Source organism: Micromesistius poutassou, assembly GCF_964030765.1.
Source record: "Micromesistius poutassou genome assembly, chromosome: 15".
NCBI classification, from domain to species: Eukaryota; Metazoa; Chordata; class Actinopteri; order Gadiformes; family Gadidae; genus Micromesistius; species Micromesistius poutassou.
The window spans coordinates 4227379-4252614 of NC_140285.1; the positions used below are offsets into that span (position 1 = coordinate 4227379).

General features: G+C 45.4%; 1 protein-coding gene across 1 annotated transcript in view; it reads right to left on the reverse strand.

Annotated features, from left to right (window-relative positions):
• The window catches only part of mgll (monoglyceride lipase), a 28644-nt gene extending 6171 nt beyond the window's left edge, over positions 1-22473 (reverse strand). The window contains 7 exon segments of the mRNA XM_084479949.1: positions 758-847; positions 1664-1774; positions 10548-10684; positions 15384-15453; positions 15455-15484; positions 15486-15492; positions 22177-22473. Of these exon segments, the coding sequence (XP_084336075.1) occupies positions 758-847; positions 1664-1774; positions 10548-10684; positions 15384-15453; positions 15455-15484; positions 15486-15492; positions 22177-22445 (714 nt within the window). The 5' untranslated portion in view covers positions 22446-22473.
• Positions 22474-25236: the final 2763 nt, after the last annotated feature.

Here is a 25236-nt window from a genome sequence, read left to right on the forward strand (position 1 = left end):
TCAAGCGCACAATGGAGGGCTGTATTTTTAAACGACAATGGAGGAGCGTGGAACCTTCCGGGCCCCGTCCCTTTTAAATGTAAAGTGTTTGGGAGGGAGGCCGACAGCAGGAGGCAGAGTCAAGACAGCAGACAGTAAGGCTGGTGAGGCCCCGGGGGGGGCCACTATGTGTCGCCGGGGGGGGGCCACTACGTGTCGCTGGGGGGGGGCCACTACGTGTCGCCGGGTGTGGGGGGGGTCAGCCGGCTTCCTTCAACAGATCCAAGCACAAGCTGTTGGGCAGTATGGGAACATGCAGTCCCATGTCCCGTCGCTCACCCTTGCTCCAGAGACACTGCGATGACCCGGACACACACGATGGAGCACGGGCAGGCGCCTCACTCAGTGTGTGTGTGTGTGCGGTGTGTGTGATGTGCGAGGCGGTGTTTCAGGAGCACAAACATGAAGGGTGAGCGCCGAGAGGCCCGCGCCTTTATCGCAGCGAACCCAATCGCTCTTTGCGGACTAGCAAACACGCGTGCACTCACACTCAGTGCGCACGTGTGTGTGTGTACATGTGCATTTTTCCACCGTACACATTTTGGCATTTAGAAAGGATAACGGGGACAAAGGTTGCATTTCAAAACGCTGCCTCAGGATTTTCGTATTGTATGGAAAATGAAAATGTAAATAACAACCTGAAAAAGCTTGTCATTTGCATTAATGTTGTTTGAACCGCACAGCGCGCGCACACACACACACCGCGGCAGAGTCTCACCTTTTTCTGGTCTCGCGAGATCCATTTGGACTGGATGGAGCCCAGAGGGAGGCTGGGGATCAACTGGTTCATCACCTTAGCCATGAACACCTGGAGGGGAACAGAGACACCCCCCGATGATGGCCGCTTTAATATCCCACTTAAAGAATAGAGGAACCTGCCATGGTGTCGCTTAGGAACGGAAAGGAGAAGAGAAGACAGTTGAAAGGGGGATGAGGAGAGGGGCGAAGACAAGACGAGAGAAGAGAAGAGAAAAGAAGACAAGAAGACAAGAGAAGAGGAGTGAAGTCAAGAGAAAAGAAGCCCAGAGAGGAGAGGGGAGAAGGGGAGAGGAAAAGAGAGGAGAGGAAAGGAGAGGAAGACAAGGGAAGAGGAGTGAAGTGGAGTGGAGAGAACAAGAGGAGACCAGAGAGGAGAGAAGAGAGGAAAAGAGAGGTGAGGAGAAGAGAGGAGTAAAAGGAGAGAAGAGAGCAGAGGAGAGAGAAGGGGTAAGGAAAACAAGGGATATGAGAGGAGGAGAGGAGTTTAATGGATAAAAGAGGAAAAGAGAGGAGAAGAGAGCAGAGGAGAGGAAAGAAGAAAAAATGAAAGATGAGCAAATATAAGAAAGTACAAGACAAGAGGGTATAGGAGTGTAGGAGAAGGAGGAGTGCGTAGGGATCTTCCAGCAACAAACTATGAAAATAAAAGAAAGTCAGTAGAGAGAAGGAAAACCAACGCATCCGCTTACATATTATCAGTCAACCGATATGTGTTTCAGCTGTTTAAATAAAACCATGAAGAAGAGAAGCTAAATAGACCATGGTCGGGATAGAAAGAGGAGAATATGATGAAATAATTCAGAGAAAACAAAGGAAGATTTTTTTTTTTTTTTTAAAGAGGTATGAGAAAGGCAAATGAGTTTACTTTGAACGGCGTCGCTGAATCCGGGTTCATCTGGACCAGGGGAGAGATCAGAACCACGCCTGCAAAGTCATTGGCTCTCTCAATTGCTGTCAGGATGGAAATGGCCCCACCCTAGTGGTAAACAAAAGACAAACACTTGAGTCACAAACAGTAAAGGGTCACCGCCCTTATATGGTCATATAAACAGAGACATGCTGTTTGAGTGCGAGAGCCCCCTTGATCCACACGTATTACTGCACCAAGGCCAGTGGGAAGCAGTGGGAAGCACAGCAGAGCAACACTGCTTATGCTCCCAGGGTGTTTGGATGAACATCCTTGGAAAACATGACAATGGAAAACATCTGATGGACATTATTTTGGAAATAATAATAGCCACAATAAACAATATTTACCGAACAATATTTATAATATATTCGGTTTTTAATAATCTAGATAATTATTTTCAGTGTAGTACAGTGATTCTCAACTGGTGGGTCCCGAGGGCATTTAGAGTGGGCAGCAGAGCATTTTAGGCCAGACCTTAATCATTAGAAAGAAGCCCATCAATTCACTAATGTTTCAAGGTTAATTCATGTTTAAATGGCTTACTATTGTATTACTTACTGAGTTTAACCCCACTTGTTGCAGTTTTCTGTGCACTCCATGTTTTTAACAGTACACGACCAGGCATTGCTGAACAAACACTGCAATATTTGGTAAATACATTGCTTCTTTTTGGGTCAGGACTTAATGTCTAGTGACACATGTGGGTCCTGAGACTAGACCGGGTGAGAACCACTGAGTTTGTACACATACATTGAGTCCCTAGTGGTTTGTGGAATTGCCTGACCAAACCATTAAGGTATCAGATGCACTAACGACATGCTCACTGTAGAACCGGCAGGGGGGTAGCCAGGTGGAAAAAGTTAACCACAATGACACCGATTGGTTTAAAAGAGGTTCAGGAAAACCACAGTGTTAAGTAATACAATTAGAAAAAAAGACAGAAGACAGTGTGCCAATAACATAAAATTATAAATCATGTACTAGTCATTGAATAAAGATAGGGACTTTCTAATGAATTATGATGAGAAGATATCCCTTTACAATGATACAAATATGAGGTTTGAAATGTCATATCATACATTACATATCAAATGACTATATATATTGTTACTTCAATAATACAAGTTTAATGTAGTGTTTAGTAGTGCATTTAGAAGTCATAAAATAAAAATCATAAGTGATAAAATTGATAGTCCACATGATTATCGTTTCCTTAGGGCCTGTCCCAAACTAGAAGTATGTGAAGGGTTATGGAGAAGAGAACAGTAAGACTATCTGTTGATTCTAGGAGAGGGTGTGGATTTCCATTCATTTCATTTCCAGTCATTCCATCGGCCCCTTCACAGCTGGTGGAGCAGGATTTTAATCTTTGGCAGAGATGTTGAGCAAAGATCTTTTGTATATTCAATTAATACATGAATATATATATATATATATTTTGGGCAAGTCATTTGGTTATTCTTTGGAAAACTACCAAGTTATATACTGATGAATGTAGGACACAGACACATGTTTGCAGAGAGAGTGTGAGAGAGGATGGGAGAGACAGAGAGAGAGACAGAGAGACAGACACAGAGAAGACAGAAAGAAAATCAGGTAGCGACAGACAGATCGAGAGAGAGAGAGAGACAGAGACACTGGCAGAGACAGAGAGAGAGGGACAGAGGGACCTTCTTTCTTAATTGATCAATTCGCTTCCGCTGTGTTTCTGCACACCCTTTGTCAGTTTATAATTTGAATATTCATGAGGCAGGAGCCAGGGATCGAGTGAGCGTTCTGAAAAGAGATGCAGCACTCATGACAAACACAGCCTTTCCCACCACAAGAATCCCACTTCGAGAGCCAAACCAACGCAAGTTCCCTCTCTCTTTCCCTTCTTTCTCTGTTACTCCCTCTCCCTTCTTTCTCTGTTCCTTTTGCTCTTGGGCACAGTTTTTTAGTTCAGTACAGACACACACACACAAATTCCTGCAGTTAATTTGCATATTTTAATTGAGCTAAAGTTTGAAGAAGCAAAGATGAGCAAAAGAAAGATGTAGGGAAGAGGAAGCGAGGGAGACAGGAGTTTGGAGACAGGGAAGAGGGGGAGACGAGAGAGACCGAGTCAGAGAGACTGGAGGGGGTTAGATTGAGGACAAAGAGTCCTTCAGAAGTATGCATCGAGGGCATTGGATGAGTTTTGCACACACACACAGACACACACACTTGAATGTTCCCATTATACAGCACAGTGACCCTGAAGTTGAACTTGTAGAACCCACACTCACTGGCATTCACAGCTCACTAAAGTTAACCCACAGCAATCAACCAGAATACCAACCGGTTACACTTTACATTACATGACAGCATCCGGTGATTACACAAACAAGTACTGTGTAATCACAAACCCTAACCAGGGTTAAGGTTAGGAAAGAGGTGAAACTCATATACTGAAAACCCCTTCATGGGGATTCAAGACCCACCCGCTTCGCGTAGTGGTCCTGCATCACTCAATCAGGGTTTAATTCTCGATATCACGCTTTACATTACCCATTACTGAAGTATGGTTGCGGTTTATCGCGTGACAGTGTGTAATTACACTGTGACAAGGACATTGTGATGTTGAGGGCTACCACTCAACAAACAGAGAACAGGAACGATTCACAGAGAAGTACAGTGCGACCGTGTGAACAGACCGACCCGTCTGGAACACCCATTGACCTCAGACAAATGGCCGACCTGGGAGGACGGCGGCTGCCCTGAGAGAAGGCACAGTGCTTTCATAGTGAGATAAAGCCAACGTTGTTGCTTCAGCGTCCCTGTTCTATCAGACAGGGCTGATCTGATGCACTACGTGTCTTGTTCTACTCGACGCAGCGTACTCCTTCTCCCCGGATGGGTAACACAGAGGTTTTATTTTAACAGTTCATGCAGAGCTCACAATCACTGACTTGATTGATGGCTGGCTTTCGTTCCGTTATCATTTAATGATTACAAATATTTGGATGCAAGCTAACACAAATCAGATGTTGCGTGGGTGTGTGGGTGTGTGTGTGTGTGTGTGTGTGTGTGTGTGTGTGTGTGTGTGTGTGTGTGTGTGTGTGTGTGTGTGTGTGTGTGAGTCTACCTACATGCATGCAGGATGGCCGATGGCTAAAACATTAGGAGACCATAAATAATACTGTTTACACACCTCAACCCCCAAATTCCTCCTGGGGGTCAGCCCTGAGCCAAAGGAATGGCGCTTTGGAAAACACATCCAAAGTCACGCACACCCAGGCCCGGAGTTCACGCCCAGTGTGGGGCTGAAATCAGATCTGGTGACCCGATTACGATTGGAGGACTCTATAAAGTCCTCCTATAAAGACTATACAAATGTGTCAGGCCGTCGGCCAGTCTGACAAATGAATGCAAGGACAATAAATCAAGAAAAGGAATTTCCTTTGACCTTTTTGTGTGTATATAAACGTTTTGTGGTCCCAAAGGACAATCTCAAAGATCATATATCATCGGTTTCAGCTTTCAATACCATTGCATTGACGACTTTACGTGGCCGGGCTTTTTGTCAACCCACTTTATTTCAGCAGCACAAAAGAAGCCCTGGATTCTGCCGTTCCCCGGGGAGCTGTGAGGAATGCTGAGGAAAATGCAGCTTGTAGCCACTGTGTAGGGTGAGGGAGCCAGGCCAAGAGACACACATGGACGGAGAGACAGACAGACAGGGGAGAGGGACAGACAGACAGACAGACAGACAGACAGACAGACCTAGATACACACAAAGACAGAGAGACAGACAGATGGTGAGAGATAGACAGACAGAGAGACTGTTCGATTTGAGTTAGAGATCAATTCAGAGAGAGCGAGACACATAGCGTGAGAGCAGCAGATAAAACTGACTGAAATAAGAACTTGGATGAAGATTACATTGATTTCATAGCTGAAAATTGGTTGCCAGGTCAGGTGGAAAGGATTAAGTGTGAAAACAAAGAATTGGAAAAATGTTCCCTGAACATGTGTTACTGGAAAAATAAAGAAAAACGATTGGCGTAAAACAGGAATGTTCAAATGGCACAACTCATATCTCCATTATTAAAGCAGCCATTGGCGAACAAACGGTTAATCATAGGATTAAAGCATGTAAAAGGTTGAATGTACAAACCTACATGTATACTGCTATGGTTTGCTTTGCCAATGGCAGGTGTTTTCCATAGATAACGTCATGGAATGAATAAAAAAATGAACCCAACGATTCTGTTCCAGGAGCAAGACCATATATTGCGCTTTCACAGAGCAAACAGACCGGACATGTGGTTAACCAACATGACACTCTGGAGCTTCAATAGGAAACCTCAAAGCAAACGGACACAACTCGCTGGTGGACGGGTTGGACCAAGTGACCATATATTCTTGAGTGGTAGTCTGGTGTCGAGATGGTTACGTGACTTATAAACTGTTTATTGAGTTGACACCTTTTTACTTTGAGGAGAACACTAGCAGGTCAACAAGGCTTGCAGTGTCACCTGCTAACAGGTAGTAAAACAGGTAGTAAGTCCAAAACAGTCACCTCAACCAGTGGCTTCAATTTACCACTTTTGAAGACACAAATCGTGTTGTGCTCACTATTATCACCATCGAGCCAGCGGACCGTTAATCTAAAGCAAATCAGTCAAAATATTTTATTTCACATTAAAAGAGCTTTGAATGTTCCAATCTGGAAAACATTTAAGGATATAGAAACAGTATAACTCCTTGATCTTCCAGTGTTGTTGTCAACTGCTCCTTTGGGACCAAAACATAGCAAAAACAGACGAAAACACCACTACCGTAACAGGATAGCGCCCATGGAAATGCGCCTGTGTATACCAGCCACATGGTTTCTATTGTTCCAGTATCCGTGTTTAATAACTAAACTGTTTAGCAGAACATCGTGATGACAAGCCAGGGACAATTCCAGCGAAACAGGAAGTGGGGATCGCCTGGGGAGGAAGTGAGGCCCCTCAACAACACTGCAATGCAAAGCCGTTGATAAGAGTCTGGATAAAACTATTGTTATCATGCCAACGGTTAATGTGCTATAAATTGTCAAAAACTATAACCTCACTTGAGGCACAAGACAACCAAAGAAACTGATGAGGTCTTCCTTCCTAATAAAGAAGGAGAGAACAATAAGGATAACTGCCACCTACATCAGAATAGAGAGCCAAACAACAATACACTAAACACTGAGGATGAGCAGGAAGGAGATTCAATTTAAAGATGTCCAAAGATAACGAGCTTCACATGAGAACATCGTGTTCCTGTCTCCCGCCCTCAGGAGCGTGGTGACAGGGGGATGATTCCAGAGCTCTGAGGCAAAGGAAATGCTTCAAAGTGGCAGAGAAAAAGGTAAACTTTTTTTTTTAATGTTTTGTTGTTTTCCTGTTTAAAGAAGAGATTGGGAATGGAAGCCTGTGAAGAGGATTTTAGACAGTGAGAGAGAAGAAAGGGTGTTTAAGCCACAAAGCGATTAAAGAGAGTGGATATGAAAAGGATAAGTAGATTGAAGAAGGCTATTAAGAGCTAGGAGGGCCATCAAAGGCTGAGTGTGTCTTGATGGGGAGAAAAATTATAAAGCACAGACGAGTAAAAATAGAGTGGTGTTGGGTTGTTTCTGTTCAAACACACACACCCCCACACACACCTCTCCTTATCACCATCTGCCATCAGAGTCAACTCAAGTCAAGCATCTGTGAACATATACCCATATGTATACTCAAGCATACACGCTTACCAATCTGGAACAAAGCGCACCTGGCACACGAACACACCTGACACACCTGACACACCCACACACACACACACACACACTTCATATGAACGGCAATGGAAATACACAAACATCACCGCATGATGTTTGTGTATTTCCGTTGCCCTTTGACGCAACCCTTATTGAACAAGAAAGACAGGATGAACCTCAGTCAGGCGTTCAGGACAATGCCAACTTTTGAGTCACCAATGAAACTGTTGAGCCCAACTTTTTCGCCCCCAACAAGGCTTATCAGGTCTGAAGTCTGCTGAATACTATGACCAATCACACCTGATCCATGGCACCAAGCACTGTTTGATAACTTAACTTTTCAATATTGAGAGTTAGATGAACTGGCATGGGGGGGGGCGGGGGAGGGACTCTCTTCCATGAACCAATAAAACCAAATTCTCTTCTTTTTTTATACGACCAGTATGCTTTTCAGTTTTTTTTCTGGTTTGAACGAGCCGAAATTAGTTAACAGATCAATGAGGGTTAGTAAACAGTAGAAAGCAGGGTCAGTATACAGTAGAAAGCAGGGTTAGTAAAGAGTAGAAAGCAGGGTTAGTAAAGAGTAGAAAGCAGGGTCAGTATACAGTAGAAAGCAGGGTCAGTAAACAGCAGAAAGCTGCATGGAGGCCAGTGAAAATTTGACGGTACTCCTTTTTAATATCTTTCGCCTATTTCGGTCTCTCTTTTAAGCTCGGTTGAAACCAAAACGACCGTTGCATGCTGTTCCTGTCCATTTACGTGCCAATGCCCAGAACTCAAACGCGCATCATAGCATCGCGCCAAAATGAGGGTGTCCACCCGGGTTTCATGTTTCCATCACTGCTGATCCGAGCCGGAACTCATAATTACTGCTGCGTGAGTCATTCACCCAGGGAATGAATGCTGATTGAAACATTTCCTTTTGAGGGGTTTGTGTCCGGTGGGAAAGAGGCTATACTGTTTGTTTGTGTGTCCGTTTGTTTGTGATTATGCTGAGAGTGAGTCACAGCAGCAGGGGCTGGGGTGATGATGAAGAGGATGAAGAATGTGGTGCTGAAACCAAACAGGTGGGGATTCAGAATGACCTACTTACTTTGTTTTTGTTCTTGGTTTCTGCCCAGGGAATAAAGAATGAAGTTTCAAGCAGGAAAGTCTTCTAAAGCACAGAATCTGCCCTCATTTCCACCAGATTTCCAGAACCTGATACTAAACAGAAGCTAAGCTGATTGTGCAAGCTAGTCAGATGTGTTTGAGTCGGTGTAGGTGTTTGGAGGCATTTCGTTTTTTAGAGGACATTTTGATGGAAGCAAAACCCTCCTTTTTAAATGTGAACCATCACTCTGCCAAATGACAACGAATGAAATAAACAACGCTTGGAACCTCCCACTCAGATGATGTCATCATTCCACCAACTGACATCGAGTCAAACCGCGACTTTATGAGCAACAGCTTTGGCAAGACGTGAACGGTTATAATCAGTTGGAAACTGATGTTCTCGGAGAGACATAGTAATGTGCTGTAATGTACACATTCTAGAACCACAGTGGCCAGAGAATCCTAAACTTCATATTTGGTATTCCATCTAGTACAGACGCTTCCAGACTCAACAAACAAAAATAGCCAAGCTTGAACTCTGGATGGCGAACACTAGGGTTGACTCACCGCTGTAGCTCATAAAGTGTGTCACGAGGTCATGGTTTAGGTGGAGGCTGAGGTCATGGTTGATGTAGAGGTTGAGGTCATGGTTGAGACCATGGTTCAGATCTTGGTTCGGGTCATGGTTGAGGTCATGTTTGAGGTGGTGGTTGAGATCATGGTTGAGGTAGAGATCGTGTTTGAGGTGGTGGTTGAGGTCATGGTTGAGGTAGAGGTTGTGTTTGAGGTGGTGGTTGAGGTCATGGTTGAGGTAGAGGTCATGGTTCAGGAGGTGGTAGAGGTCATGGTTGAGGTAGAGGTCATGGTTCAGGTGGTGGTAGAGGTCATGGTTGATGTGGTTGTTGAGGTTGCGGTTGAGGTTGCAATTGAAGTCATGTTTGAGGTCATGGTTGAGGTGGAAGTAGAGGTCATGGTTGAGGTTGAAGTTGAGGTCATGGTTGAGGCAGGCGCGGAGCTGTGGGCGGGCCTGGGTGGGCCCGTGCCCGCCCTGATTGACAGCTGGCCCGCCCAATCACAAAAAAAAAAAAAAAAAAAAAACTGTATAGTAAAACATGGATATTACGAATGTGGTGTATTTTATCTATAACATGGTAAAAAGAGAAAAATAATAAGTAATCCTGATAACTACCGTAAAACTTCTAATAATACCCCGGGCGTTTATTTACTTAAATCACTGAAAGCACCCTGCCTTTATTGGGGACCTGCGTCGCAATTGTAGCAATTTGTGGATCGAGTGTCATGGTGTTCGGTGGAGTCGGTCAGTGCGGTGTGTGAAGCGGGTCGGCAACTCACACTTTCTGATTCTAGGTTAAATATACCTGTATGCTTATCCATTGTTCTTCAGAGTCACCTGATGAGACAATTTTAAAGCAAGAAGAAGCATTTGAAATGATTCAGCGCAATATCAATTATTTAAAGTTATTTCTTAATGATAAGACTCATAGGGCACTCGCATGCGTGTGTGTGAACGAGAAAGACAGCTACGCGGAGATGAATAAACGGAACGATAGTTATAGGCTATTATCAAATCGCGCTGGGGGGAAAAAAAAAAAGCAGAATCAATTATGTCTATGTATGGGAAACACTGTCCCTTTAGTGGTGCTTCTGAATTCAGGATTCAGGACAACTGCTTTGATTTTGGGACACCCTAGATTCAGGCCCACCCCGACTTAATCCAGGCCCACCCATCTGTCACGTTCTGCATCCGCCACTGGGTTGAGGTGGAAGTTGAGGTCATGGTTGAGGTGGGGGTTGAGGTCATGGTTGAGGTGGGGGTTGAGGTCATGGTTGAGGTGGGGGTTGAGGTCATGGTTGAGTTTGTGATTGATATCATGGTTGAAGTCAGGGTTGAGGTGGCGGTTGAGGTGGCAGTTCTGTTGGTGGTTACTCTAGGAGCTACGGAGGAGAAGGAGGAAGGTGAAACCTCACCATGGAGTGGCCCAGGATGAAGACGGGCAGAGAGGGGTGCTGGGCCTTCATCAGGTCGATGTGCTGCAGCGAGTCCCGGACGTACACCTGGAAGTCCTTGATGATCATCCTCTCTCCCTCGCTCTGACCATGGCCCACTGAACAAGAGACACACACACACACACAGATAGAGAAAGAGATATAGTTCACATTTGCTTGAAAGCAACAAAACAAGTCTCAGCTGGCCATTTTTAGTGTGTGGGCATGTGTAAAACAACATGAAACAGTAAATTAGATTCATGACTAGATGAGACCAGGAATGTTAATGTGTACAGTGTGTGTGTGCTGTGTATTGTGTGTTGTGTGTGTGTATGCATGCATTTCCATCCAAATGCATTACATGTGTGATATCCTTACCCCCTGCATTGGCGGGGGGAGGGGGAGGCGGGTTACCGTAGCAACCCTGAAATCAAAACACGAGGGGACTCTCAGACTCTGCCATTGTCCATCTATCACTGTCCCTCCACACCGAGCTTCCCTTTGATCTCCAGTGCACGTTTACACCAACACACACATGTGAGCACACACACACACACATACGATTCTTAAGCAATTTTGTCAAGAATATATTTTCACCAATGAATTAACAACCAACCCTACGCATAGAATACAGATGAGAGTAGAGTGGAAAACAGTGTAGTATTGTAGAGAATAGTATACGTATATCAAAGCAAGCATTATATACATTTAAGGAATATAATTGTGTCTCCAACTACGTAGGCTCACTCAAAACCATTCGATATGTTGTAGTGTTGGTTGTGAATTTTCCTGTATGTATAGGTTTGTCATGCATTATTCTCTCCCTAAATCACTGCTGTTCTGGGGGTGGATATATGAACCATGTCCTTGATTAATAGTAATAGGACCAAAAGCAATTAAGCTTTTGGACTATTGACCACTCAATGGATCCTAAATGAATGGAAAAATCCCTACAATGTTCATATATGAAAACACACACACACACACACACACACACACACACACACACACACACACACACACACACACACACACACACACACACACACACACACACACACACACACACACACACACACACACGATATTGATCACACACTGCAGACCTCAGACCTGGTGCAGCCAATCGGACAGTGAAAGGCGGATGTGAGCCAGAGGTTATAATTACCTCCCCCCCCGTTATTCTCGCCTCAGCCACTTCACTGTGCAAGCAACACTACTGCTTCATCCCCAACCCCCCTCCCCACAGAGTGACAAAACACTCACCCATCATTAGCAGCAAAAATCCCATTGTACAGGAGAAAACCTATTGATCACACAGGCTCCGGGTGCATTGTATCCATGTTTGTCTTGCTGTAAGGTTTTGTGAACAATACAAATAAATACATTTCATAGAATTGGACTTGGAGCAGTTGCTAGTACCGGTAGTGTTGAGTCGTCGGCTACATAAGAGGAACAGCCAGGATTCTACCGTTTTCATGTTTTGTATGGAGCATCTAGACTAGCACTCGAACCACTTTGAATCTCATTTGTTTTCTCACAATTCATCTGTGCTCCTACAGAAATGGTAAATTCATTAAGTGACCCGTTTGTGTTTAAGAAGAGGGTTTTATTGTAGAAGGTGTACAGGGAAGAGAGCTACAGGTCTTCAGGTGAGTAGGCTACCCTTTATGAATCACTCATCATCGTGACAGTAGGCAGGGCAGTTGCTAGGAATTCTGGGCCCCCTGAAAGAATATCGGTGTGGGCCCCTCTACCCCATTCATTGCCACCTTGAAGAACGTCAAGAACACCCAGTGTTCTTGACGGTGCCTGGTGTAATACACCCAATTTGTTTCCTTTTTTACATTTAACGACTTAACAAGTCAGAGTATTATTATGTAAATTATGTATTATTAATTGTCTTATTCTCATTTCCCTGATTTGCAACACGTTATTACACCTCTGATTGCAAATACATTTTCAATTAACCACTCAACAAATAGGTGTGGGTATTTTATTGTATTGTAACAATCAAGCACTGATATGCAAAAAACAAAGAGCACATGGAATACGTTGTTGTAAAACAAATATCAAAGACAACAACAAGCCTCATCTAATCTCAATTAAAGTTTAAATTGGATTGTTTGTTCACTGTAAGTCTCATCGCTCACTCACTTCCGATGAGGAAGAACCATGGGAAGAACCAGGCACGTGCACACATAGGGCCCTAGGGGTGCTTGAGCCCCTGCCCTTTTTGCCTCGTATTAAAAAGTGTTCTTCAACAATCGCGCCCGCAAAAGGGCTCGTCCGTGATCAAACCCCCCGTTAACAAAAGCGCTCGTCCGCGATCCAACACCCCCCCCCCCCCCCCCCCCTATCAACAATTCGGCACCTGCCCCTCAAAACTCCTGTGCACGTCCCTGGGAAGAACGAACCGCGGTGTGGACCAAACCAAATTTTTTAAGAAAGGGCCAAGGGGATTATTGAAATTATTAAAATTAGAATATTGTATGATTTGTGTCTTTGTTTTAATTCGGATTCATTCATATGAATATATATTAGTTCAGTGTATGCATAATCATTTTGTCATAGAGGCTACTGGGGGCTGTGTGTGGGCCCTAGCGGGCTGTGGGCCCTTATAATTGTCATAACCTTTCCCCCCTATACGACGGCGCTGACAGTAGGAGCAGGATAATCTAGTGGTTAGTGTTGGACTCCCAACCAAAAGGGTGTGGGTTTGAACCCCAATGTCCACAGTTTATACCTGTAGTCGCCGTTGAGCAAGATGCCCCAAGGCCCACCTGTTTTAATTAACCTAACAAAGTTAATTTAAGACATGCGATAATTAAAATACAAATGTATTCTTTTAATAAGTAAATAAATGACAAAAAATAGTCACAAGTCCAGCATCACACGATGACAGATGGGGGCGAGTAGGAACTGGGCTCAGAGCTCAAGTCTCTCTCTCTCTCTCTCTCTCTCTCTCTCTCTCTCTCTCTCTCTCTCTCTCTCTCTCTCTCTCTTCTCTCTCTCTCTCTCTCTCTCTCTCTCTCTCTCTCTCTCTCTCTCTCTCTCTCTCTCTCTCTCTCTCTCTCTCTCTCTCTCTCTCTCTCTCTCTCTCTCTCTCCAGGCAGTGGCAATCTCAGCCAGGTGGGCGTCCGAGCCTCTACCAACCAGAACAACATGCGGCGCAGGCCAGCCATTATCCCTGACCTCCGCTTCGTTGATTAATACGGCTTGTTGTTGTGTAGGACTCCAGACCCTTGAAGGTCAACAGCCACTTCTGGGGCTAAAAGCAGTTTACGAAACTAAAATGAGACAAAGAGGTGTAGCCACAGTAGGAGCAGATGTGGGTGGTGGAGGGAGAAAGAGAGAGAGAGAGCTGGTGAGAGCTGGTGATTTTTGTGTGTATGTGTGTGGGAGAGCATGAGGGACAAGAAAACAAGAGAGAGAGTGACAGAGCGAGAGAGAGAGAACGAGAATGAGACAGAGAGTGAGATTGAGAGAGAAAGGTTGAGTGGTTTAGTGGGTGGGTGGGTGCAGGTATATGAGAATGATTATAAGAGTGAGAGAGAGTGAGAGTGACAGTGAGAGAGAGAGAGATGAGGTGTGAAGACAGGAAAAAACAGTGAGCTTAATAGAGATAGGGACAGAGACAGAAAGAGTTACAAACACATAGAAAGGGAGAGAGAGAGAGAGAGAGAGAGAGAGAGAGAGAGAGAGAGAGAGAGAGAAGAGAGAGAGAGAGAGAGAGAGAGAGAGAGAGAGAGAGAGAGAGAGAGAGAGAGAGAGAGAGAGTGAGTGAGTGAGTGAGTGAGTGAGTGAGTGAGGGAGAGACAGGGGGAATGTTCCGGTTCAGTGTTTTCCATTAAACCACACATTCAAGTCCCCTCACTCAACTGCTCAGCTGTTCCCACAGAGGCCCTCACTGCTTTTAGAACCACTACTGAGGAACATTGTCTTATAAAAAACACAAATAGAACAAAAGTTAAGTTGAAGGTTGAGGTATTGTATATGGTATACGTATTTACAGGTTTATACATTCTAGCCTAGTTGTTTATATTATAGTATTATATACTACATTATCATATCTCATGTGTTAATCTTCAGACCCCTGACCACACAAACTGATACGCCATTAACCTAATCGACTGACTGACCATCAGTCACGCTGCGGCCTACAAATCAACCTGAACAGGGGACGTTTGAGTCATAAGGCCTGTCGAGCTACTTTGTGTGACACGGAGAGCGAGTCGACTGTTACATGGGCTTGTTTGGGGCCTCTCGTGCTAACGATGCTTCACGGTACTGTTAAGCCCTTTGGATAAAGTGTGCACCAAATGGCAGATAGGATGTCAGGTGGAAGCAGTTGGGGAGGTAGCAGGGAGGTCACCACGGGTTGGGTTCCACAGAGACTCTCAGGAAGGAGGTGTTGTTGTGCAAGAAGCCGTGAAGACAATGGCCCCACGTAGGTCCCAAAGAAAACAGGTGGACCACATAGCAAGAGGAAGCACGCAGACATAAACACACATCCGTGTGTGCGCACACACACACACACACACACACATCCAAACACACCACAAATATACTTATCCTTACCTGTATATCGACATGCATATTCTTGTCCTCGTGAATAATGTGTGTTTGCGTGCCACCAATCCATGAATAAGGGCGTGTGTGTGTGTGTGTGTGTGTGTGTGTGTGTGTGTGTGTGTGTGTGTGTGTGTGTGTGTGTGTGTGGTCTGGTGTGTGCGCATGTTGGTGTGCAGGCGCATGTTTGTGCGCATGTTTGTGCGCGTGTGTGAGCGACAGAGAGTGAGAGGTCGAGAGACTCACCCGTGGTCATGGCAAACACCAGGAGAGAGAGCTCCTTCAGTCTGAGGGCGATCTCATCGTACGGCCCGCAGGTGTTCTCCTGCACCGTGGGCTACGTACACCCAGGGCCCTGAGAGGTGGAGCAGGAGGAGGAGGAGCAGGAGGAACAGGTGGAGATAAGGGAGACCAAAAGGTAGAGCAGGGAACAGGGAAGAGAGAAAAAAAGAAGTAAATACAGTCATTAAGGCCACATTACGATTACGTTTCGGATAACAGTTCCAGTACCCAAGAGCTCTTTTGACCAAATTCGTACAACAACTTGCAGTGCCTTCACATTATTCCAACCAGGGACTTGGGAACCACCAACAGGTGTATTGTAGATATTGAAATACCTGAATCGTATATCACCCGGTTCAATCCTTCTTCAGGACATTGTGCTGATATTGATGCCATGATGGAGCACTCAGTATGTGGGAGAGAAAATTTAATGACACGATTGTGTCAAACAACATGAAGAGGGTTAATTAAAAACACCATTATGTGTCAAAGTATGCCTTTCATGTATGTTCAAACGGGATTTGATTCTCTCTTTGTGTCTCTCTCTCCCTCTCTCTCTTTCTAATTTCCTTCCCTGGAAGAAGCAGTGAAAAGCCTTCGTTAGATTCAACCAATGGCAGCTGTTGATTAGCTTGAATGTAATCAGCAGCGCGGAGGAGGCAAGGGGGAGAGGAGGGGGGAGGGCGTGTGGAAGGTGGGTGGGAGAGCAAGACACCCGTTGATGATTGAAAATGAATTAACACAATAAGACAGGCTGTTCATCACACCTCATTAGCACATCATTCTCTCTCTCTCTCTCTCTCTCTCTCTCTCTCTCTCTCTCTCTCTCTCTCTCTCTCTCTCTCTCTCTCTCTCTCTCTCTCTCTCTCTCTCTCTCTCTCTCTCTCTCTCTCTCTCTCTCTCTCTCTCTCTCTCTCTCTCTCTCTCTCTCTCTCTCTCTCTCTCTCTCTCTCTCTCTCTCGTGTGTGTGGTGTGTTTGTGATTGTGTGTTTTAGTGTGTGTGCATGTGTGTGTACGTTAATGTGTTAGTTTGCATGCATGTGTGTGTGTTTGCGCGTGTGTTGTGTGTGTAAGGGAGTGAAAGGCTGTCATTGTTTCATGGGGTGCTAAGCCTTCTCTGGGGCCACTCTGGGGGTGATGCAAGGCGGGTTATGATGGAGTATCCTGGGAATGTGAGTTGTGGAGCAAGAGTTGCTCACCGTCTTCCTCGTTCCAAGTCCAACATGGTTGGTTGGGTGTGTGTGTGTGTGTGTGTGTGTGTGTGTGTGTGTGTGTGTGTGTGTGTGTGTGTGTGTGTGTGTGTGTGTGTGTGTGTGTGTGTGTGTGTGTGTGTGGCCCTTTCTCTAACTATAACCTTCCTCTCTACATGAATAACGTGTTTCTTGTGTTGAGTGCCGCAAACAATCAGTGAGTATTAACTAGGGCAAATTAAGGAGATGAATGTCTGTTTGTGTGTTTATGTGTCCCCAAAATGTCACTGTGCGCACTGTGTGTGCATTCACAGTGTTTCATGTACAACAATAACGTCTCTGTTCAGGGACGTCCATGTTTGTAGTCCAAACAGACGTCCTCATTATGAGGATTTACTGAAAATACCACGAAAATTACACACAGTTTCCTGCGTATGCACTGAACATGATGTCTGACTCTCGTTTGGCTTTTTGGACGTGTAAAACCAAAACACACCGGAAAGTGACGCCACTCTGCATCGTCAAGTAATTTAAGCAGTTTAAAAAGTAACTCCACTGGTGAACATCCAGAAAACCCTGCAGGTGGGCACGCTGTCCGGCTGACACAAGGTAGCATTACGTTAAACAGAAAGAACTTCAAAAAAATAGATTTATTTAACTTTGTTTTGCCAGTTCTTTAGCGATGTCTCAGGTGTCTGTTGCAGCTCCTAAAGTGCCCAGTGGCGGTAATTTAAATTCCATCCAGGGATTCACAAAGCACCTCTGCCTGGATGGAATCCCCCGAACCCAGGATTCAGAGAATGCAGCACCCTCTGAAGTTTATGAAACATTGAACATTTTTACAGTCAATGTTTATGTCTATGTTCCAGTTTACGAGTTAGTCTATGACAAGAGTCTGCTAACATTTATAAACAGGGTTTGGACAGTCTGAATATGTTTCAAGTACCCAGGCTTTCTTTGGCTGGACCTAAGAAGTTTAAGTTTTTCCCAAAGGCATTTACGGTTTGAATAACAAATATATTGTTAGAGTTCCATTCAACAATATTGACGCACAAGATAGATATGCCATTTATATTGTCCAGCACTACATTAACACAGGTTTATGCATACACACACAGTCACATGAACATGCAAACATCAAGAATGTAAAAACCTAATGTAAATGCTACCATTTAACCAGCACCAGCACGTACTTCATTACTGTGAGCAGAAGGCTCCAAAAACAACATTGGCCTTTAAAAATAGAGGAAGAATGTAACTCAGAAATGCGTTACTTAAAAGGGCCTAATCTTAACGTAGTTTCTTTTCTCATGCTCTAAGCCTTCACCTCCTCCTCCACCCTCAACACCATTTACCTCTCCTGGGAACCACAGACTGTACGGCCTCCCAGCTGGCCTCTCTCTCTCTCTCTCTCTCTCTGCATATTAAACGTCAGAGACGAGAGACATATGGAGCGAAAGCAAGAGAGAGATACAGAGACAGGCCTAGTTAATGAGCGAGAGCGTGTGAGAGAATAAATGAGACACACATGCAGCAAGAGAGAGAGATACGCATGCATCAAGAGAGAGAGATACAGGCAAAGAGAGTGAGAGTTATAAAGGGATGGATACAGAGAGAAAGAACCGGACAGCCAGAGGGAACAAGAGGGACACAGATAGACAGTGCCCACAGGCGTCTAGTTGTATATCTGGGAGCTATTATGAGAGGCCACAGGCCAATGCACTGAGCCAAGTCCCTAATTCTACTTGTAATAGAACTCTGACGTAGTGGCCTTCCCTCTCCCTCATGTGACAACTCTCAGCCACTCCCAGTGCCCAGAACCCGGGATTCAGAGCATGCAGCACTCAGCACTCTGAAGTGTATGAAACATTGAACATTTTTACAGTCAATGTTTATGTCCATGTTCCACTTTATGAGTTAGTCTATGACAAGAGTCTGCTAACATTTATAAACAGAGGGTTTTAACAGTCTGAATGTTTCCCAGGCTTTCTTTGGCTGGACCTAAGAAGTTTTTCCCAAAGGCATTTACAGTTTGAATAACAAATATATTGTTAGTATTCCATTCAACAATATTGACGCACAAGATAGATATGCCATTTATACTGTCCAACACTACATTAGCACATGTTTATGCATACACACAGTCACACGAACGTGCATTTCACACATCAAGAATGTGTGAAGGTTGGTTTGTTAAGCTGATTAATAGGCTTAGTCCCTTGTGTGCGTGTGTATCCAGATGTGCAGGATTTTAAGTCCAGCTATGAGTCAGTTTACATGAATCTATTTATGTGTATGCAAATCATCAAAGCTACCTACACGCTTGGTTTGTGTGTTGGAAATGCCATAACATAGAAAAAAATGTGTAGATTAGCCATACAATACTCATTCCTCATTGGGTACATCATATTACTTACAATCGTTAGGCAGAAGACTTTTTCCAAAGCTATAACCATTAGCAGCCCATTAATCATTGACGGCCAGACAACCCCAACCTCATGGTGGACCCAGTCAACCAATGGGCCGATCAGACTGACAGTAAGTGCGTGTGGGTGATTTTAATATATGCGTGTGTGGAAATGCTAACCTGGCTTCCAGGAGTGACACTGATGCATGACATCCAGGAAGCCACTGACTGTGTCTGTCTGTCCATATGTGTGTGTGTGTGTGTGTGTGTGTGTGTGTGTGTGTGTGTGTGTGTGTGTGTGTGTGTGTGTGTGTGTGTGTGTGTGTGTGTGTGTGTTTGATTTTCAGTCCAGATATGCTTCTTTGACTGTCAATGTGCAGTTTACCTCAACATATTTAGTGTGAGGGTGAGTGCCTGTGTGTGTGTGTGTGTGTGTGTGTGTGTGTGTGTGTGTGTGTGTGTGTGTGTGTGTGTGTGTGTGTTTGATTTTCAGTCCAGATATGCTTCTTTGACTGTCAATGTGCAGTTTACCTCAACATATTTAGTGTGAGGGTGAGTGCCTGTGTGTGTGTGTGTGTGTGTGTGTGTGTGTGTGTGTGTGTGTGTGTGTGTGTGTGTGTGTGTGTGTGTGTGTGTGTGTGTGTGTGTGTGTGTGTGTGTGTATATGGGACATAGGTTGCCCAGCCTGGTTGACCGGCATGGTTGAGTTATCTGTTGCCAGCTCTTCCACCTCCCCCTTCTAGCGGTTCACCTTTGCCCTACTTTCTCCCCAGGTCTCTCCTGAACTTCAAGACCTCAGACCCAGAGGACGTCATTTTTTTATTAAAAATGTCATTGTTCTCATCTTTCCTCCTCTTCGCCCCTTTTGAAGGTTGAAAACAAAACAGAAACATTCAATCTTTTTCAACAGAATTCAGTTGAATTTCTGGAAGCTAAATTTGGTCAAAACACTGTCATTGCAGTGTGGTGGGAACCTGAGCTAACGCTGCAGCAGCGGTCATGAGACACCACGCTAAACAGCTTCTGTGAGCTTCCTCAGAAAGTCTCCCGTGGTGTCGGGACAGGAGTCACTACCCTTTCCTCCAGCGTGGAGCCCCTAGAGGGCAGAGGCTCATGAGCCTGGAGAAGGGCAAGGGTTCGACAGAAGACCTCCTCTCTTTGTAGAAGTCCATGTCGGCGCGTAACCGTCATGACCGGTTACATAAATAAACTTGACTTGAGCTGCAGGCTCTAGAACGTGGAAGAGGCCGTGCGGCCGCACATGGGAGGGGTTTTAAACCAAAACACAGGAAGTGACCTCTGCCCTTACGCAGGGGTCCACCATGGCACCTTGATGGGGAACCATAGCGCCTGCCACCTCATAACATAACTGCTTCATAACAGTGTCTCGAAAGAAAAAAACACTTTCAGCATCATGTACATGTCATTGGTTGGGATTTGCTTTCTTCATTGGTCCGATTCAAAAAATCGTCCAATGAACACAGTATGAAGTATTACTCTCTTATGTTAGGGAATAGATTCATGTTAAAAACAAAGCTTCATGTTCAGGGGGGGGGGGGGTATGCTGGGTAATGATGATGGTCTATTGTAAGGGCAAGGGTGGATGGGGTGTGAGAGGAGGAGGATGATGATAAAGGTGACAGCGCAGGTGTTTTCGGTGGATACTTTCGGTATGGACGAACGTGAGTGACATGATGATGATGATGATGATGATGATGATGTTGGTGATGATGATGGTCTCAAGAAATGTGAAATGTATCATACCGTTTTTTGAATGGTCACTTACTTATTTGGCTTTAACATTAGGTCCCTAATAATTACAACAAGCCTATTTTCTGAATTAGCCCTCCAAGATCACACACGTCTACATTTAGACCACACACACTGCCTTCATTTCAACCCGCTAACCACTGGCTATGCATCGAGTGACTCCAGCTCAACCAAGTTGAGCCCTAATGCACTGCAGGCTGAGGGTCCCGAGAGGTCTGTCCCACCAGAGTGGAGCGGCGCTGCAGCAAGGCTGATCCTGGCCGGGGACTCCCCAGAGTACAGGCCTCTCAGCACCACCTACCACAGCTATAAAGCTCTCCACACACACACACACACACACACACACACACACACACACACACACACACACACACACACACACACACACACACACACACACACACACACACACACACACACACACTTCCAGGATCTGCGTGGTGCTTAGCTCATGCTTCCTGCTGGCACCCTCCAAAAAAAGAGCATCATCTGTTTTTGTGCTATGATTCGTTGCCTGGCAACAATGGGGTATAAAAAGCTCCAGTAATGCCTGCTGTTGTGGTGCTTAAAAGGTTTGGATAGACGAGATAGCGGACCGAACGGCAGATGGACCGACCACCAATAACACAGCCGCCGTTCATATACAAACAGACTCCGTATCGAAAACACACACGAAAACCAACCCAAGCACAACTAAAAGGAACGAGGTGTAAACGCACACAGCCGCTCAGGCAGCGGTCACTCCGGGTCCAGGGTAAACAATGAGCCATGAACCAGAGACTGCCAAAAAGCTCATTCGGGTGGCACAGAGTGTCTCTTGGTTTGCGTGTGCGTGTGAGAACAGTACACTCATCACACCCTTTCGTCCTCTTGCTCCACAACTCACATTCCCACACAAATGTCACGTCCATTTATAAACACGCACACATACACGTGTGGTTGATTCTATGAACACATCAACTTCTTGGTTTCTTAATCTGCAGACTGACTTTCCTATTGTCACACTTTAAGGAAGTCGACAGTGTGTGTGGCTGGACACGTGAAACATTGAGGAAGCTGGGGTGGACTGGTGAGGGGGAGGGGGTTGGATTTGGTCATAGAAGGTCGATCGCCTACCCTACCCCCTCCCAAGTCAACAGTTTATCACTTGATCGAGACCCAGCGTCAAAACATTATCCGCCCGCTCGAAAGGCATAGCGCCCGCGGCTATCCATTACGTTCCCTCCGAGATTGTAACTCAATTTAGAGTAGTTTAATTCGGAGTTTGGATTGGTTTAGCGCCACCTAAAATGTTCAGCAGCAGCTCTCGTAGCCCGTGGCGGTGTTTTTGTTGTGGCATCCTCCATCTTAAACTCAGCAACAAACATGAGCTGTCATTCCGTCCACTGACCTTGGCGGTGCCTCGGGCTCCCAGTAGCGGCAGAACAAGTGCAGTCCGTCCGCGTTGACGATGTGCTTGAGGTCGGCGTAGGGGACCCCCTGAGGGGTCTTCCGTGGATCTCCCGGCTCGGGCATCGGGGAGGCGGACAGGGACGGATCGCCGAAGACCTGTTCTGCAACATAGATGCCCAACACCGTAAACAGATCGACATTGCTGCTGTATATATAAGACAACAACACGCCGCCGACGAGCACGCAGGTGGCGGTCAACGTCTTCATTGTCGACTCCCTTTTCCCTCGGATTGTATTTCAGGAGAACCGGAGAGCGTTGTATAATTGTCGCCACTGTAGCTTTCAGACGCGACCACCGAGTGTTGTCATGGAGGCTACGCGGGCGTTACGTCACGGGACCGTGCCGCGTGCATGCCCGTTTGGCCCACTTTTTTCCCTCCGATACTTTACTTCCCTGACTCCAGCGCTCCCTTCTTTTTTTCATTTTGTCGCGCGCCGCAGTGACATCGACCGCAACACGCATAGCACGCGCACTGACCGACTGACACCCGCTGACTGACAGACGCTTTTTTTTAATCATTAAAACGGACTTATTGGCGCACGCCGGTTTATTTGGACACACACAACGAGTGTGTGTGTGTGTGTGTGTGTGTGTGTGTGTGTGTGTGTGTGTGTGTGTGTGTGTGTGTGTGTGTGTGTGTTTTTGAATAGGTGGTGGAGACAACTTCGTGGAAATGTTGACGTAATGAAATAACCTATTTAATTACCCAGATTTTAATTTATTTTTACAAAAATAAAAAATGGAACGTTGGATTTTCTGTATTATTCAGCACAAAGCCCACCTGATCCCCACGAGCCACTGTCCCTCATGCCATTGGTTGTTTACATTTTCACTGAGGCCACACAGTGGCGCGAATGGTCTCAATTTGTCCATAACATTGACATGGTCCAAATTAACCATTAACCAATTAACCCGAATTACTAAGATGAAATAAATATTGGTAAATGACATAATGAAGCATGCATCCTGCATTTCAACGCAAGGCATTTCCACGGGCATGACCCACGAATCGCATCTGGTGAAATGATGAATGAAAGAGTGATGAATGAAAGAGTGATGAATGATATCCACCAACCTGCCCAAGGATGTCTGTGAAGTGTGAAGTTTCAGCTCCTTCACGTGGAGGCTCGGTTTCGACCTTTTATTCCTCCGCGCGCTCTCCTCTCCTCTCCGGTTTGTATCTTGCTCCAACCCTCACTCCTTCTCGAGTATCTCCCCTTCTTCTCCTCTCTCTTTATCCCGTTCCCGGGTCTCTCTTCTCGTGTATCTCTCTCTCCCGTGTCCGGCTCTCTCTCTCTCTCTGTGCTCCGTGCCGCGCTGCTCTTCAACTGATGCTCCGCCGCGAGGAGCGATGGACCCTATGGTGTGTGGGGTAGCCTACACTGAACACGCCAAGTGTTCTCTATGACACACACACAACACACACACACACACACACACACACACACACACACACACACACACACACACACACACACACACACATTACTTAGGCTACACCCAGAGGCGGAGAATAGTCTGGCGGGTTGACTCTCTTGTCCTGTTCCCTGTCCTGTTTTCGGAACGGCCTGTCCCCGCACCACACGCTCCATGTTCCAGGTTGTGCGAGCCAGATCATTTACTCTAGACTCCCCCGAAACGACGCTACAACAAGCCAGTAGCCGTCTTCTTCCCGACGTTGATCACGTCTTGCCGGAGAGAGGAGACCTCGCATCGCAATCCATCACTTCGGACAGAGTTTTACGATCGCTGTACGATACAGTGTGTTCACTTTTCAAACGAACACACGCGCTGCACGCACGCTATAGAACAGACACACGCACACCAACTTTGGGCCATCGCACATGGATGGATGGTTCTGATTACCGTTCGATTCATATTATGATGGATGATTTTCCCAGTGTTGTTGACTGCTTTATAAGCTACACGTGCACTTTCGAGGAGGGCGGGCACACGCGACGGAGACGGGCAGAGACTTGAACTTGTATGACTATTAAATATTTGTGTCGTTGTGGGTGCGCACCTGTCCCCTATTGTGTGGCTGAATACATATTTTAACTTTGTTTGATTCCTCTTGGATGAGTCTAAGTTTGGTTGTGCAAGTGTACAAATCAACTTTTAAATGTGTGTGTGTGTGTGTGTGTGTGTGTGTGTGTGTGTGTGTGTGTGTGTGTGTGTGTGTGTGTGTGTGTGTGTGTGTGTGCAGCACAGCAGGGTTAACCTGTTTAGGCGCTGCCCATGACACCTTGTTGTAATCACCAGTCATTGTTGAAGTGAAGTGCTCTAATGTAACTCAGGAACCAGGAATGTAACTTTTCAAGTATTTCATTAATACACAGGATCAGATGTTATAATCCCTTGTGCCACAATCCAAGATTCAAGTAGTGTATATTTACAATTTTTACTCAGACCATTTTCTTCTTTTAATCGAATTGTTCTGAATTAAATTGTCTGCAGGGAGCAGACAATTTGATTGGGTATATTATAACCCCTTCAAATAGCCTACTGCACCCCCGGCCACTTAGCCCACTACTCACGCTCACGTGCGACACTAGAAGACTTGTGGTTAAGAGTAGGCCTAGTTTAGCCTTAATAAGCTCCAGCAAGGGATTACAGCCGCAGACGTTCCCTCACAGTTTCGGGGATAAGATAAGATTATAGATGTGTTGGCCTGGTTAAAACAAAATAACAAGACATACCATGGTATTTAGTCATTTAGCAGATAGATGAATGACATTAAGGTGCGGTAGTGCCTGGGGCATCTTTGCTCATGGACATTGGGGTTCAAACCCTCCTTTCGAGTGTGACACCCCTTAAACACGACTACACAGTCAGCATTCTTACAGTCCAATGCAGGCATTAAAGCGTGCTCTACTCTACTCTATTATGTTACTACTGTATCTATTGTATGTTAACATTGCAATTTTATTTCAGAGTCTTGTTCTCCTATACTTTCTATCATTTCCAGATCTACACACTCCAAATGACACAAACATA